Raw genomic sequence first — 18,342 nt, forward strand, 5'->3', positions numbered from 1 at the left:
AATCTTCTCACGACTGTATTATATTAAAGCGGGTACCAACCTACGCCTCAATTCTTCAAAGGTACTTTTTCCGCCAATAAATTATCAACCCAAAAGACACGCAGTTTGCTATTGGTTGGAATAATGACATTGCACAAAACCAAGAACGCGATAGAGTCGGAAAGTTCAGTTTTTCTAAATATAACACTGCTTTTGGTAGTGTCACGGACGACGATTCTCGGTTACATCCCCTCTTTATACCTTTGCTTCTACCTACTTCTTCGCTACACCAAACAAAGGTACCGCGGGCAAGTAATAGCGTCAACAATTCCGGATCCTTACCACTCTATAAAAGGCAAGGGAAATCATTGGTATAACTCATATGACTGCCGTCTTTCCTATATCTACCTACCTGAGAAAACAGCGTTGCTCCCTGCAAAACCATGCAGCTCACACCAACCAAACTTGGGATAGCAGTCCTCCTGGCGTTTTCCAGCATTGGAATTGCAGTGGGCAAGTCTTTTATTCAATGCATTCACATGTACATAATCTTTGCATGGTTTGCTCGAAATGTTTATTTGGAGTCGGTGTTGTCTAAAGCTGCATTTAGCACACGCTGATTTTCTCTACATCTTCAAATATAACACGTTATTTCTCGAGCATGTGCATCAGTATCGAGTTGTCTGTTTTCGAGATTCTCCGTTCGTATTTGTGTACTGTACGTTCTGTCGATCTCACTGTTCGAGGTAAGTTAAGTTGCCATAACTGACCCCATGCTCCTGTTCACTTCGTAACAGTTTGGAAAGCAAACTCAAGTAGCATTTATTTCAAGTCTGACCGACATTATGTTCGCACTCAAGCTCCAAAATGCAATGACCATGCAATCTCTGAAAGGCGCTGACAGAATACAGAATACAGAATCTTTAATTGCCTAAGGTTGGGAATTTGTGATGACGTCATTGCACGAAAGGATTTCCCTACTCAGAATTTCAAACGGTTTTGGAGATTTTGAAGATTTCGTTCGGTACGATGACGCCCTATAGCTGGTTTATTATATACAGGAAAGAAAGCGGTTAAAATCGGGCATCGACAGAGGCAATTCTTCATATTTGTTTTCTACTTAGATGTTTTCGTGCAGGCTTTCTCGACTTCGCAGTTTCTTCGGTTTCATTAACTATGGGAGGAGGTTGTGAAACAGGTGGTCGTGGAAGAAAACTCGTTAAATGTCACGGCAGCAATGGTTTACATTCTTTTCAAATGATAGAATACACAAAATTATCATCATTAATCTCTTAACTTTTCCCCCAAAGGTTTCTAACTCACTCCATATGATAATCACCCCATCCCCACCCCACCACCCCCTAACCCCCCCTCCCTCCCAATGTGCCTTATTAGGATTCGACGGTATTTTTCAAGCGAGTATAAATAGAAGCGGGACAGGACGAGACGCTTCAAGTGTTCAAAATCCAAGATTCATTTCTGACAAGGAATTGTTCAAACTTCTTCCTTGCCAAAGAAAATGTCGAGTTTTTCCCAAACTTCGGCATGGATCGCAGCTTTTGTCTTGTGGAGCCAGGCCGTCGTCGCTCTTGGTAAGGTAGCTCATACCTTCTTGCGTCGCTGTGTATTACCAGGCATGGGAATTCCAAAATAGAAAAACTCTGAAAATAGGCCGGGGTCCAGGGGCCGCCAAGGCCCCGGCGGGGTACAAGGGCAGAGCCCCGTTTGGGAGACCAGGGGGGGGGGGGGGGGGGGGGGGGGCGAAGCCTCCCGGAAGGAAAACGAATGTTAGCATTTTAGACCAATATTTTGATAGTTCTCGTGTATGTAAATAATGGATAGAGAGACAATAGTATACATATAATTTAATTTACCTTTTTTTTGCCGCGGACAATTTTTTATTTTCGCGGACAATTTTTTATTTTCGCTGAAACGTAATTTCCTTTTCGCGGACATCCGCGATTTCGCGGACAATTCCCAAGCCTTATTACGCACTCCCCTGTACGAATATAGACAGTACTACATTGCTTGCTGTGTTGTGCCTAATGTACTCGAGTTGAAATTTTAAAATGATTGAATTGCGAGCAAAATCGAGTTTTTCAATATTTGAGAAAGCAACGAGTCAGGATTGCGCGTGATATTTAGTCATCTATACAAGTATTTTAGTAAATGTTTGTCTTAAAAAACCCACTTTTTACAGGAGAGCTAAACGTAAAAGTTACACGGCAGGCAAAGTTTCTCACCGTTCTCTATCGAAGCACACTGTACACTCCTACTGTGTTCCCTTATCATCTGAGGAAAGACTCGTCAGCCTGAAAAGAGTCCAAAAGACTATGACATGAATACTTCTGTATTTAACGTTTCTTGGTGAGGTCAGACAATTTATCCAATTACATCCCATAACATAGAATTAACTTGTATAACATTTTGTATAATACATTCTAAAAAATAGAATTTAATTCTGTAAAATGAAATTGTGTTCTATAACTTAGAATTACATTCTATAATGTAGAACTGAATCTTATGTAAAGAATCATATTCTATACTGCCGTATTTATTTCTATGTTTATGAACTCGGCAACTGCATTCTATGACATCGAATAAAGCTATACGTATGTAACCGAGTGCCGGAACAGTACAAGTCGAGCCGAAGTCCAATCAACCAGGATTGAGATATAGAGCTAATTAATTTCTCAGCCCTATAAAAACGTTTATGGGTACACAAAGGCACCCAAGAACACACAAGGAGACAGAAGCAGCCAGACCCCATCACATGGAATTCTATCACATTGAATTTTTATTAGGCCAAAAAAAAAAAATTGTCTGTTTAGGGTAACCCGACCGACCCTATCGATTTGGCGCCGACCCAAAAACTTTTTTTTGATTTCAAAAAAAAAAAAAGAAAAAAAAGAGGTAAAAATGCTAAAAAGAGACATTTGGCGTTTCTTTCTCTCCCTTTCTCTCTGTTTTATTTATACGTTAGTTTTGAAACATGTATTCATCAAACATAAGAAGTGAATGTTCAGCCAGCATAGCATTTACAACAAAAAAAAAAAAAAAAAAAAAAAAAAAAAAAAAACTACCTACCTACCGACCCTACTTTTTTTGGTCATGTTACCCTAAACAGACAATTTTTTTTTTGGGCCTTATATACGTGTGACAGGGAGACTACTGCGCCACAACAGGTGTCTAGCTGTTCGAGCTTTTAATAGTCCGATAGACAACTCTGTAGAGTTTGCTGTGAAAGGTGACGCAGTAGTCTCCCTGTCACGCGTATATAATAAACTTCATGTGCACATAGAACACAGCATTCTGTACATAGAATGCATTGTATGCACATAGAAAGCATTCTGTACATAGAACGCATTTTATGCGAATAGAAAGCAATATATACAAAAGGAATGCATTCTAAGCGCATAGTATGCATTATAGGGGAAAGTCGCTAAACCTGGAACAGTTAAGGAGAAACAGCCGTACCAGACAATAAAATGGATATTGCAAAGCATTCTTTATATTGTCACATACTAGACTCTATCAGTAAATAAACGAACCACAAAAAATGAAATAAAAGTCACGCAACTCATCAGACTGATCATAATAAAAATGTCTGCATTTGTTCCAGGTTGGACGCATGGGTGTGTAAAGTGGAACACTGTGTTGTCAAACTCGGAACAGATACAAACACCCCATGACTCTCTTTCTACCTCTGTCTGTGTCTCACGCACACACATATACACCCACACACTCTCATTCACACACAAACAAGCACACTTTACCACACACACAAGATAAATAAATACGTCATAACATTTTGATTAAGCCAACTTATGTAAATGTCTTTTTTTCAACATCATATTTTGATTTTTACCAAGGAAATAACAAATCGGATAACAATTTAAGCCTTAAATGTAAAACAAAAAGATAAATAAGGGCTAGGTCTAAAAAGGACTGAAAAACAAAACCTTAAAAAAAAGGTAAAAATAGGCAAAGAACCGATTTCACAGACAATGTCCTTTGTCTTCTACTGTCAGCGCAGTCATCGTGTGATTACTGTGTGCACTTCTGGCACTATAACATATCCTCAGGGGAGTTGGTGCCACACATGAAGCAGTACCACGAAATTTCGCAGCTTCATTTGTACCCCTCTTCTGTTGACTAATAGATATAAAAGGGCTACCTGCCCAATTGACCAAATGTAAAAATCAATACGCATAAAGTCTCAAAGCAAATAAGTAAGAACAGATTTAAGAACTGATTTTGCAGACACACAAAAATTGCTAAGTACAGAGTTCGAAGTCCTTTTGTCCGCTGCTGTCAGCGCAGTCCTCGTGTGCCCACTGTGTGCACCTCTGGCACTGTATCATGTTCTCAGGGGAGTTGGTGCCACACATGAAGCAGTACCAAGTGCTTTCCCCCGGGATAGAACGCATCGTCGAGAATGTTCTCCTTTTTTCCCTCTGATCAGAAGATATTCCCCTCTTGTTTCTCTGAGCAGAAGATTTTGTAGCTTCATTCTTTCCTCTTTTCTGTTGACCTGCACGCCTTTTTGCAAGTGGAATCTCCAGCTTTTTCTTGTAAGGAGAAGATTGTTTTTTTCGTGATGATCTCTTCGACGAGCTTGTGGTTGTGCATTGCAGGACATCAGCAGCAGGTAAGCTTACATTTGCTGCTGACACCAAGCAATCATAATGACCAGAATCTCCATGTACAGTGTACAAAACAACGATGGGGGTGACGTTGGCAAATTTATTTCAGCTTCAAGAATGCTATTGATTAGTTCTTGTTCTATCTCTGGTGTTAACGTATAAGGTCTTCCTGTGAACTTTACTTCTTCTTTTGCAAATTTGTTTGTTTCCTTCTAAATGACTTTTAAGAGGTTTGACAGTAATACCATATGCTCTTGATGCGCAACGCAAACCCATATCTCCGTTTTTCACTGCCGACAAAGCGCAGCCCATTTCTTCTAGTAACCACCGCCGTTCGGGTCTCATAATACTGTCAAACAAATTAATCAATCATTCAATAAAACTTATTGAAAGAAAAAACACAACAAAACTGAAAAGATAATTGAATACGTGAATAAAACAGCCGTGTTCTGTTTATTGTTTGATGAGGGTAAGATGGAACAGAATGCGGCAAAGCTGGAACACTGTTCCATGTTTGCCTCTCTTATGTGTTCCATCATTGCCGCATATGGCACCTGCATGGATTTCGCGTTTTTCTATTGGATACACGTGACGTTTCAAATATTTTTTTTCCGTTCAAGTTATTGCAAATCTTTGAAGGTTTATCACAGCAATCAACATTTTACGTGAACGTATGTAGATAAAGAGTAATAATACAAATTGTAGACGGTAGAAATAAGAATAAGGAGGAAGAAAAGTTTAAAAAACGTACAATTTTTTTTGTTTTGCCGCGGTAGTCATTTTTTTTTGCTGGAATAATATCAAGGAATGTCACTGGACATTTCTGCAAAACAATTGTTCATAAATTGTTCTCCGTTGATCGCATATTGAGGTGTTCCAAGTTGGCCGACTGTTCCGGGATTGGCGACTTTCCCTTACGCACAGAATGTCCAAATAATTAATTATCAGACACATGCACAGGAAAGTCAAACTGACATGTCTCAATCCAAAAAGACTGCCATAAGAAATCGTAAAGGCTTTGTAAGCGTCGTACATCGTAAATAAAAATTTGAAAAAAAAAATGTTGCACTAGCTTTTTTTCCAACCAAACAGAAACGCTCATTTTTGGAAGGAGTAAAGAAATATCGCCACTTTTTTAAGAACAAGCATCTCTGTTTTCCTAGTCAAGGATGATAAAAAGCAAGCTATGTCATTTTCTAAGCATACCTTTACTATTAACTTTCTATACCTTTTTTCAATTTCATCCTTTGTGATAATGCTGTCGCTATATATAATCTTTAGTTTTGAACCAACGCTCCGTCCGAAAGAATATGTGTCATTTGATAGTGTTTTTCATTATGGAGGAAATTCTCGAAGGTACCGAGCATAACGAATTGTATATAATGTGTGTAATGTTTAAGTTGACAAACTTTCTGTGAATACAGTGATATCAATTTGTTGCTGTAGAAGATCATCATCATTATCATCCTCACAATGTTGCAGGTGGTCCGCAACTGCTCATTGGACCTCCTCCTGTCACGTGCATAATGCGACCAATGACTAAAGGCTGTACTTTAACGCTCTCCAAGGATGGGATATTTCTTGCGCAAGTTGGCCCGGCTTTGGAAACCACCGGCAATGACTTGACAATTCAAGCGTATGGTAAGGACAGGTTTTGTCTTTTACTTCCCAGTTTATTGCAAGATTGGCTGTTTGTTAATTATACCGTAGTGCAATATAGAGATTGTGATAAATATCAAGAAAAATAATCTAATGTATAGTGTATTTGTAATGTTATATAGCCATAACATGATAGCACACTGAGTTGGTGTTATTGGCAATAGTCGTGCTTAGTAATAAAATTATGTTTGTCTTATATGAGTTTTTGTCTGAATAATTGTTATCAAAATGTTTTTTTATAATCGATGACAGGTAAGTTGGATGCGTCGAATTTTTTTCTTTATTTTAATGTTTTCATTTTAATGGACATTTTTGTTGTTATTGTTCTTGTTCAAAAAGTTCAATACCAGCTAGAATGTCTCATCTTTTGATTAAATCCAAATTTTCGGCTAGCAGGCCTTCTTCAAGGTTTCATAGACCAGGCGTCTATGGTTACAACACATTTATCAATGGAACATTTTTAAACATTTAAAAATGAGTGTTTAAAAGGTTATTGACTTTACCCAAGTTCAACCCATACCTTCGTGTATGTCCTGGACGTTTTGTTTCTCACAATTTCTGAAAGTATTCCTCACACAATAGTCCATCGAGCACCGCAAGTGAAAGACGTATTTGAGGCGAACCCTTTACTTCCGGTTATCTGAGTTATCTGCCGTGCACTGAAATCCGGTCGAACCGATGGTGTCGCTGGGGGCGCGCCAAAAACGAAGGGGTCTATTGCATATACTACCTCATGTGATATTGTGTGAGAAAAATTCAGCTGTCACTAATCATGAGGTCAAGTGATAAGCGGTTGGAGGTCACGTAAATACTTTCACGCCAGCGAGATCAATCCAGCTCGATTCAGTTGTTCCATTTTAGCAGCCGGATCTCTTTGATAAATATTTTAGTCGAAATTAGAAGGTACTAAAATCGTTATTTCTAATATGCTGACTGTGAGCAATTGATAACAGACATGTCTCGAAAGATATCAACATTGGCCTGCCATTTGACGAAGATGTTCATTTCCTTGGCATCTCTGTCAGTATATTAGAAATAACTTGCGAGTGTTTAGCTGCCTATTTATTCAAATTGTGCAGATGGGTCTGGAAACTACACATGTTGCCTGACCTGTCCTGACACACAGAAGATAAGTACAGGTGAGTTTCCTTCCTTACCTTCCTTTGCAGAGGCAAAACTCAGCTCAAGACGAAACGTGTGTGTGTGTGTGTGTGTGTATGTTTGTGAGTGTTTGTGTGTATGTGTGTGTGTGTGTTTGTGTGTGCGCGCGCGCGTGTGTGTGTGTGTGTGTTGCTAATAACTGCTTTTTTTTTTTACTAATCCAGTGCACTGTATGGCTTTTTGACCAATCAGGACTGATTCTAAGTGACTCTCTAAATGTTAAAACGTTCAGGCAAGGACCCTTTTTGTTTATCACGCTAAAAAGAATAAAGATAAAGTAAAATTTGGAATTAACAATATCAGCGTTGATTCGAAATTTATCGCTCTGTTGGACAAGAAAAATCGAAGCAAATGAAAGCATGTTCAAACGGTCATACACGTAAAATTCCACTCGTGCAAAAACCACGAGTGTACGTGGGAGTTTCAGCCCACGAACGCAGAAGAAGAAGAAGAAGAAGAAAGCATGTTCAACATGGATTATCTTGAGAGATTTGTGTGTGAACGCATTTGACCTGTGAATATTCATCACGCCAGGAGAGTGATTGGCTGACCTGGGTCACGAGAATGCTTTGAATGACTGGCAAAATCAGATAGGAGCGATCCAGTTCCCATTGCAGGGGTTGCTTCGAAACCCGTTATTTCTAATATGCTGACTGTTAGCAAATGATTAGAAATAACTTGTTGTAATGGTATTGTAGCCTGCGATATCAATTATGCCCATTATTTAGATGTTATGTGTACTATTCAGTAATTTCAACAACGACTACGGTTCCCGGAACTACGATACAACCCACAACTTTTCCACTATCCACAACGACTACCACAAATCCTCCAAGCACAGCGCAGCCAACAACTCCTCCAGGAACCGCCCAATCCACCACTGCCCAAGGTTTGTACTGCTAAACGTCTAGAGGAAAGGCAGAACACGTCACGCCGACATCTAATGTGAAGGATTCATGTTAATGAGATCGCACACCGATTGACCCAAAAATAAACTGAGCAAAAAAATATTGCACCCATTTTTGTACCCCAAACTAAAACATTCATTCCCGTGTCATTTTATTCAAACTGTATATGCCATTAAAGGCCTTCCACTTGGCCATCTGCCACACTTTTCGGATCAAAGATTTCTGTTATAGGTATCACGTGACTGCCGCCGAAGTAAGGGTTCCCCAAAAATCTACCTGACAAAAATCGACACAAATTCAGAATAGGAATAGGCGCAACGTGGAAGCTTTTATATACGAGAGGAAAGCAAAACCAGTTATCCATCCCGAACAGGTTGTTTTGGTTTGCTATCTTGCATATCTCTTTTGTTATATCATTTCTACTGATGCAGGTATGGAGCGCAAAAGCAGGAAACAACGAGAGTTTTTTGCGTACATTTTGAGGTGTACCATGACAAAAAGCGCTGTATTTCAGCAATGACTGAATGGATTGCTTTCAGGATCTCACCTCTACATACGCGACGTTCCTTGGGTAAAATCTTGGATTACTACAAGTTTGTATTCAGATGTTATGCACTCTTCCGGAAAATATTTTTAAACCCGTCACAGGTTTTTGAATTTACATTTAAAAAAAATTATGACTTTGCATGCATACAAACAAATTATTGTCAAAAGAACTGCCACAATTTCATTTGAGTATGACCACTGACCGAAATGTGCTAGCCATGTAAACAAATGAGAAAAAAATGGAACGTTCAGGCTGTTTGCTATTGGCAGCAGTTATCGCCGAGTGCCTATCAAAACATGCTGCTGCCACGGATGATTGGACATCGCTGTCGCACTGCAATCCTCCCCAAAAACGCGATCGTGTTTACAGGACCAGCAAACGTAAACTAGTGATTGTAATTAAAGGACACTTTGGCAGTATTTGTAACACTCATGTGTCTGTATTCCTGCAAAGCCATGATGTTTTTTTTTTATGTAAGCCTTAAAACCTATGACACGTTTTAAAACATTTTCCGGAAGATTGCATATCATCTCAACAAATATCTGTAACGGTGCGACATTTTACCGGACATACTTGTAAGCCTCGTATGTAGACTTGAGCTCATTAAAGTTTCGAAGTAATCCATTTCGTCATTGCTGAAATACAGCGCTTTTTGTCATGGTACCCCTAAAAATGGAAGCAAAACGCTCTCGTTTTCTATTGCTCAAGTGCTCCACACCTGCATCAGTAGAAATGACATAACACAAGAGATACGCAAGATAGCAGGCCAAATCAACCTGTTCTGGATAGATAATTAATTTGGCTTTCTCCTCGTTGCTTTTTCAAATAGTGAACAGATCGCTTTCATTCGCAGTTCAATATTTAAAAAAAACCTCGTGTAAATCTGGTACGACACAGCAAGCCACGTAGTATTCTCTATATGTAGATTTCTTCTTTCCTCTCTTCTGTTGACCTGCATTCCTTTTTGCAAGTGAAATCGCCAGCTTTTGCTTTAAAGGAGAAGATGAGATGATTTCAGATAGTGTTTTTGTGGCTATTCTCTTCGACGAGTTTGTGGGTGTGCGTTGCAGGACATCAGCGGCAGATAGGCTTACATTTGCTGCTGACACCAAGCAATCATAATGACCAGAATCTCCATCTCCAGCGTACAAAACAACGATGGGGGTGACGTTGGCAAATTTATCTCAGCTTCAAGAATGTTATTGACTAGTTCTTGTTCTAACTCTGGTGTAAGTGCAGAAGGTCTTTCTGTGCACTTTATTTCTTCTTTTGCAATTTGATGTTTCCTTCTTAATGTTTTTTTTAAGTGTTGTGACAAGAACACCATAATTGTGACCCTCCACCACGAAATGAGTCGCATGTCACCTCACGCGGTTCTGCGCTAGGCTTAATATAAGTCCGGGGAGTGTCTGGTAACAGTGTGAGGGTCACCTTAGTCACAGGCTTATAACTCAAACAGTTTTCGCTCTTTTCTAAAATGGTTTTCACCACTGGATAGAGCATACAAAACTCTTAAGGAAAATTTAAAAATATGAAAATCATGCAAAGGTGACATACGACTCATTTCGTGGTGGAGGGTCACAATCTGCTCTTGGTGCGCAACGCAAACCCATATCTCCGTTTCTGACTGCCGACAAAGCGCAGCCCATTTCTGCTACATGTAGCAACCACCGTCCGGGTCCCACAATAATGTCAAACAAATCAATCAATCATTCAATAAAACTTACAGAAGGGAAAAATACAACAAAACCGAAAAGAGAATTGAATAAAACAGCAGTGTTGTTTGATGAGGGTAACATGGAACAGAATGAGTCAAAGCTTTAACACTGTTCCATGTTTGCCTCTCTTATGTGTTCCATAATTGCCGCATGGCACCTGCATGGATTTTGAGTTTAACTGTTGAATACAGGTGACGTTTCAAATCTTTGACTCTGTTAAAATTATTGCAAATCCATGAAGGTAATCAACATGTTATGTGAACGTATATAGATAAAGAGTAATAATACGAATTGTAGACGGTAGAAAGAAGAAGAAGAAGGAAGAAAAGTTTAAACAATTAAGTCGCGCAAGGCGAAAATACAACATTTAGTCAAGCTGTCGAACTCGCATAATGAAACTGAACGCACTGCATTTTTTTTCACCAAGACCGTATACTCGAAGCATCGTCAGTCCACCGCTCGTGGCAAAGGTAGTGAAATTGACAAGCCAGAATAGTGCGGTAGTGGTTGTGCTGAGCAAGATAGCACGCTTTTCTGTATCACTATTCTTTTAAACTTTCTGAGTTTGTTAATCCAATTGCCAAACATATCATATCTATATGGTTTTGGAATCAGGAACCGACAAGGAAAAAGATGCAATTGTTTTTAAATCGATTTTGAAAATTAAATTTTTATCATACTTTTTATATTTTTAATTTTCAGAGCTTGTTTTTATTCCGAATATAATATATTTATATGTTTTTGGAATCAGAAAATGATGGAGAATAAGATGAAATTGTTTTTTGATCGTTTTATAAAAACAAATTAACAATTTTCCAGGTTTTTTATGACCAAACTCAATAATGAATGAGGGCCCCAAAGGGGGGGTATCATCACGATCACGGGAAGGGAAATTTTAGCTTTCACGATCACAGTTATCTTGATTTTTGTTTTCACGATCACGAACACCAGTGGCAAATCACGGTCACGGTAAAAGTTGCATGTACAGAAGCACGTGTCAAAGTAAACACAACCACACAGTAATTCGCTCCTCTGGATCTATTGTTTATTCAACACAAAGTGAGAACTGTTGCACTTTTTTATTATTATTTTTTGAGTTATCTTTCATACACACATAGAAATTCATATCATGGTTTGTAATCAGTAACAAGAATGTTGTTTTCATTGTTCTCTCTCTCTCTCTCTCTCTCTCTCTCTCTCTCTCTCTCTCTCTCTCTCTCTCTCTCTCTCTCTCTCTCTCTCTCTCTCTCTCTCTCTCTCTCTCTCTCCACTCATACACATTCAACTCCCACACCCTCACTCACACACATGAATATATACTTACACAATTTCACATTTCCAGAGCTAAATCTTGTAAACCCATTTTCTCAAAAACTATTGGGTGGATTGAAATTAAAGTACATGTATGTGTGAAGGGTTCTTTATTTTCAACTTTGCCATACAATTTGAGGTACACCATCGCCTGGTTTCATGGGCTTGAAAAACAAACAGGAATGCTACAGGCCAAAAATGGTTTTACCTGAAAGAAGCGAAGCAGGCGAGCCAACTAGGGGGGTCCGGGGGCATGCCCCCCCCAGAAATTTTTTCAAAAACCGGTTAAAATCTGTGCAATCTGGTGCATTCTGGTCATCATTTTCAGGGCTGTAATAGTGTTGTGATCTTGTTAAAAATCCCATTTTAGCCTCCCCCCACCACCATTCAACACACCTCCAAACTGGTGAAAACAACACTACTGTGCGCTGGCTTCATTGAGACCGGCGCCCGGTCGCGTTGCGCGATATTCACACGGATCGTTTTTGCGGAAATGTTTCAACTTCACGGGAATAAATTTGACTTTACCGGATTTTGAAAACGGCTTTATCGGATTTCCGGCAATTACCGGAAAAGTAGCATGCCTGACAAAATCCCCAACGAACATGACTTTGATCGTCTTTGACATGAGGATCAAGTGACCCAAACTGGCACGTCTCCCCGCCATTGTTTCTGAATTTAACCCATTGTTGATATTAAAGTTTACAGGCGCTAAAATAAATCCAAGCTTAATGCAAAGAAGCGACAATTAGAATCTATGCCAAGCGTGTCCACGTTGCTGGGATGAAAAACACATTTCTAGTTTCGGTTTTGGCTACACGCAGACTCGATCTCGAACCAGTCGAGGTCACACTGAGCGAGTGACAGCCGGACGTGGCAATGTCGACAATGTCAATGATCTCACTCAAACCACAGGCGGAAGGTATCGTCCACTGGACTATCACACTGAGAAAGACTACAAGGTCTGTCGCTCACCTTCGAGTCTTCTGTGTTCTTGGAGTCGCTTCCTGGGGAAAAATATTGTTCAAGACGGTTTGCCTCTTCCTACAGTCTGTGTAGGGTCAAATAAATACAGTTGAATGATTGTTTGAACTAGTATGTGCCTTTAGTGTTCAGCTTCCGTCCGCTGCAGGTTGTTATTATCCATCATTTGGACGAATCTTCGTTCGCGAGCCGCTAATCCACTTCGGGACAAATCATGTATCCGCACCGAATATGCAGACTTTAGCAATTTGCCTACTGAATGGATCTCTTTTTTTGTGTGATTGGTTCTCTTAAAGGGAAGCAATCGCTGTCAAAATCATATTTCTGAATGTGTTGTTGCTTCCCTTCAATCGGGATTGGCTCCTTGACGAATAGAAGATCATAGAGTGATACAGCTGTGAAAAATGTACGTTGAAAATAAAATGCTTTGCAATAATGCCCATCACGATCACGAAAACAAATGACGATCACGATCACGAGACTTGAATTTTTTGTCATCACGGATCACGGGCAAAGTCCCATCACGATCACAGAAATGGAAATTTCGGCAATCACGGTCACAGAAAGGTCAAAAAACGCCAATCACGATCACGATTTTAAACCCTTTGGGGCCCTCATGAATGTTTAAGCCTCCCAGCTGAAATGCAATACCAAAGTCCGGCCTTTGTCGACGATAGCTTAACTAAAATGTCAATCAATTTGGTTAAAAATGAGGGCGTGACAGTGGCGCCTCAAATTTCACTAAAAGCCGGATATGACGTCATCAAAGACATTTATTAAAAAAAAGAAAAAAATGGTCCGGGGATATTATTGGGAAGCATGTTTATGTAAAGTATCGCGCGCGTGTGTCCGACAAGAAATGATGATATTTGTTTGTGGGGGATTTTTCGAAGATAGATTTTACGAAAAGTAAAGATCATAGAACATAAGTAGGTAATTTTGGAGGCTTAACAATTTCTTTGAAGTAAGTATGTTTGAAGCGCGTTCGTCCTAAAATTAAAAGAACCCTGCCCAGTTTCATCACCCGTTCAGTCTGCAGCAGAGACTGTTGTTCAATGATAGGGCTCTACAGTCACACAAGGCGCTGCAGCACATCCCCACGCCGGGGGAAGTGTTACGGCAGAAAAATCGCAGTGTGTTACGGCAGCATTCTGCAGTCCGGTAGTCAACCAGGTTTCGAGCGCGAAAAGTGTGTAACTCCCAAACTGATCATTACTGTGTCGTAATTGTCGAAGCCAGCACAGTTGATTTGTTCTCAGCGGAATCATGATTGCACGAGGATTAACATGTTATCGGTTTGACTTTTGAGGCTTCTGTTTTAGATTTGAGACAGCGTTGTATTTGTTGATATTGTTCAATTTGGGGATTTTTTTTTATATGGTGGAGATTACAAAAGGCTTCAAGCAAGAAAGGTAATTTGATAAGGTAATGTGATGTATTATAACTGAAATGCATCAATAGCAGTGTCACAATATGCAAGTGTGTTTGTGTCATCGGCTGAGGAAAAGAGCTGGTTGACTACCGGACTGCAGAATGCTGCCGTAACACACAGCGATTTTTCTGCCGTAACATTTCCCCCGGCGTGATCCCTAGACTGTCATAGGGCGCATGAAGCATCGTCTCACAAGACTACGTTTTGCCAATGATGATTTGTGTATTTATTAATTCGAAGGCATACATTATACGTTAATTGGATCTGTGATCCAAACATGGCTTTTGGTCAATCGAGATGGTAGTTTATTCCACGAGCCCGTAGGGCGAGTGGAATAAACTGCCATCGAGATTGACCAAAAGGCATGTTTGGATCACAGATCCAATTAACATATATATCTCGACATTCACTGGTCTTAAAGTTTTTGTTTTCAAAGAAGAAAGAAACTTGCTTGAACACGGACAACTTCTCCGAGCAAAATCAACAAACCTAATCACTCGCATTCCACATCAAGGTCTCGGCCAACCAAGACTATGGCATACTCGCAGCAAAGCCGCCGAATGGTACTGTAAACCAAGAATAGTGACGTAAGAGAATAGAATGTCGTCTTTTGATTTGGAACGTGACGTGTTTCAGAACTTCTTCTGGACAACTCGGATGGTCTTCTGCGTAGTGGTTGGCACGAGATTATTTTTCTTCTTCGACAGTTCATCCTCCGATACTGTAGCAAAACGTTTCATCTTTTTTTCACTTTCGAGAATGCGGACGACTGAACTTGACCGCTAAAAAGTAGTCCTTTCGGAATCATTACGCCGAGTCTGAACATGAAGTCTGAACATTGTTTTTAAGCAGGATCTAGACGAAAGCGAGGCTGTTCTTATCTCTGTATACAGTCGAGAGAGAGAGAAATACATGTCGAGACATAGATGTTTAATGTGAATGTTATTATGTAGTTAAATGTGTATTTATATTATTATATACAGGAGACACATATTTCAACTGCAGATACGTATAATAGTTTTAAAATAATTTGAAAGAAGTGTTGTAGATGAGAAATGTAAATTAAACGCCCCATGAGCCATGCATGGCAAAAGTAAAACAAGTCGCGTAAGGCGAAATTACATCATTTGTGACCCTCCACCACGCCGGAATGAGTCGCATGTCGCCTTTGCATGATTTTCATATTTTTACATTTTCCTAAAGAGGTTTTTCTGCTCTATCCAGTGGTGAAAACCGTTTTAGAAAAGAGCGAACACTGTTTGAGTTATAAGCCTGTGACTAAGGTGACCCTCACACTGTTACCAGACACACCCCGGACTTAAATTAAGCCTAGCGCAGAACCGCGCGAGGTGACATGCGACTCATTTCGTGGTGGAGGGTCACATTTAGTCAATCTGTCGAACTCACAGAGCGCACTGCATTTTTACACCCCCGGTATTCACGACTTTCTGACCTTGACATTGTAGCTAGGGTCATGTGGGCGTTGGCATCATTGTCCAATCAGAAATAGTCAATGATCATCTCCTCAGTGTGTTCCGGTCCGGAACGCAAAACAGTTTGTGCGGAAAAAGAGAACGTGGTTTGACAACTAAAGGGCATTTTGACCGACTCGCACTACAGCATCGTTCAAATGTGGGAGAATGACACATCTGACAAATAGCCAGTGGTTACCAACATGAGAAACTGGGGATAGGAATCGTAATCCGTATGTAAGTTTGAAGCGGCCCTGACGCTGTTTGTACGTCAATCCGAAGAGAAGCTATCGTACTAGGCCCTAGGTGACATTTCGTCAAGTTCCACTCCCAGTTTGCCGACTCTATGGCCCTCCCCCCGCCAAACTGCTGCACCCGGTGGCAGGGAAAGCAGTTCGACTTAAGGTGACTGCAGGGCAAGTTCAATTTTGCAAGCTAAAAATAAATGTTCTACTACCTTGTCAGTCTAGATCTGGAACTCATGAAACAGCACTATTCAAATCTATGGAACACGAAGAGGGTCAAATGCTCGAGCAAGTACTCGCGCATTTACTCGAGCACTTTCGAAACTGCTCGAGTAAATGCGCGAGTACTTTTGAATCGGAGATTCCCGAGTTGTACCGAAGTCATTGGTTGGGTTTATTGAAAACTTGACCCGGAAAATTTACTGAAACGACGCATCTGTAGTCGTCATGGAGGCGGGAAGGGCGGTCGCTGGGATTATTAACGATCGCATCAGGGAATTGGCGGACAGACCTACTGGGATGGTCGATCGGTAAGTATCAGTGTACTTTTAAATTCAAATTGTTAACTTTTTTGGCTTTGGCTCGCCTCGGCTCATGTGCACGGTGTCTCAAGAGGAAATATGCCAAAAAGATGACTGTTCCGCGACAAGTTTTTGCTTTACCCGCTCGTTACTTCTCGGAAATACGCGAGAAAGTACTCGCGCATTTAAATGCGCGAGTACTTTGAAAGTGCTCGAGCAGTTCTGAAAGTGCGCGAGCAGTTTGAAACTGCTCGAGCATTTTCAAAAGTGCTCGCGCATTTCCTCGAGCAGTTTCGAAAGTGCGCGAGCATTTTCAGAAGTACTCGCGCATTTACTCGAGCAGTTTCGAAAGTGCTCGAGTAAATGCGCGAGTACTTGCTCGAGCATTTGACCCTCTTCGTGTTCCATACTAATCCCCATAAAGTGAGCTGGTGTTTTTCTAGATCTAAGCATCGACCGAATTCAATAGAAATGTTCCTTGCATGGCATAATTATTTACCTAAATCTGTTATTAAGTTTGTTGAAAATCAAAGTATTCGTTTTTTGTTTGTTCGCGTGTCTGGTTTTTGCTTAGTCGATTAGCTTACACGATGTGTGGCTTTTTATTTTGTAAGGGTGGTTTAGCATGTATAAAATGAGACCTAGACCACATACGCCATGAAAGTAGAGTTCCCCGTTCAATACCAAGATTGCCAGTATTGATATTCAGACAACTTTTGGATAAATGTGTGGGGCTGTGGTGTTGCAGTGGTAGATTGTTTGCACGGGTATGTAGGTAGGTACGTGTACATCCGTGTGCTTTTGTGCAGGCATTTGTGAAGCAGGAACATGCAACATTTTTGACAAACATCAGGGTTGTGTGTGTGTGTGTGTGTGTGTGTGTGTGTGTGTGTGTGTGTGTGTGTGTGTGTGTGTGTGATAAAACCAACTAAGCTTACATCCAGCACAAAAAGCTTCAGCTCTACTTCACCAGTCAAAGACAAACGCATTGTTTTATTCAGCTTTTGACACACATATTCACTCGATCAGAATCGAACCCTCTTCGTGAATATTTTATTTCAGAAAAAAATAACATATTGATTCTACACAACAAATGGTATTGCTATACATATGCTATGAGTATGAACGATGAAGACTAGCAACCGAGACAGATGAGGCATCAAGTTTCTTAGCCTTTTAGCCTCTTATGTTGCATACATGTCATTTGTTTTTAATTTTTATCTCCTGATAACTGACCAGAAAGGTACGTACAAACATCGATTCTGCAACTACCTCGTAAACTTTTCGATCGCTAATACACCAGAACTTGATACAGTATGCAACACTCACAGGCTTGATTACCTGTTGCATTGAAACGACAGAAGGAATTAAAAGACTATGTAACTGAGAGGAACCGATGTATTCAAGTTCAGAACGAAGCAGTTTCTGCCTCGGAGCCTGTATCTCATGCTATGGAGCCACTAGAAGAGAAATGTCTGGCGTAGTTTGACCCAACAGACAGAGAAGTCAAGGGGGGTAATCTATCGACAGCAGTTGTATTGCTGGTTTGTATTTGATCTTACAAACCATTCTTATTAACTTGTATAAATAGTTTATCGCTTCAGTAAACACTCATCTATTTTGAAGATTACGTAATTTTCAACAACAAAAATTAAAAAAAATTCGCAATTCAATATTTCACGCAAATTTTACTGATCCGCAAACAATTTTGCATGAACAAGTGTTATGTTAGGGAGAGAGTACGAGTGCGTAGTTAGAC

At 40.1% G+C, this 18,342-nt stretch overlaps 1 protein-coding gene across 1 annotated transcript; it reads left to right on the forward strand.

Annotated features, from left to right (window-relative positions):
* The first annotated feature begins 226 nt into the window (after window positions 1-226).
* LOC138954599 (hepatitis A virus cellular receptor 1-like) lies at window positions 227-8,394 on the forward strand. Its single transcript, XM_070326401.1, has 4 exons — window positions 227-492; window positions 6,108-6,266; window positions 7,364-7,423; window positions 8,194-8,394. Exons 1-4 carry the CDS (start codon window positions 423-425, stop codon window positions 8,346-8,348), a joined length of 444 nt encoding a protein of 147 aa, XP_070182502.1. The 5' UTR covers window positions 227-422; the 3' UTR covers window positions 8,349-8,394.
* The last annotated feature ends 9,948 nt before the right edge of the window (window positions 8,395-18,342 follow it).

The sequence above is a fragment of the Littorina saxatilis genome, unplaced genomic scaffold (assembly GCF_037325665.1).
Source record: "Littorina saxatilis isolate snail1 unplaced genomic scaffold, US_GU_Lsax_2.0 scaffold_1321, whole genome shotgun sequence".
In the NCBI taxonomy this organism is placed as follows: Eukaryota; Metazoa; Mollusca; class Gastropoda; order Littorinimorpha; family Littorinidae; genus Littorina; species Littorina saxatilis.

Bases quoted from the DNA above. Each gene is read 5' to 3' on its own strand.
- LOC138954599 (XM_070326401.1), top strand. From the start codon at position 423: ATGCAGCTCACACCAACCAAACTTGGGATAGCAGTCCTCCTGGCGTTT. The intron at 493-6,107 runs GCAAGTCTTTTA...ACAATGTTGCAG, and splicing joins CAGCATTGGAATTGCAGTGG to GTGGTCCGCAACTGCTCATT. The intron at 6,267-7,363 runs GTAAGGACAGGT...CAAATTGTGCAG, and splicing joins CTTGACAATTCAAGCGTATG to ATGGGTCTGGAAACTACACA.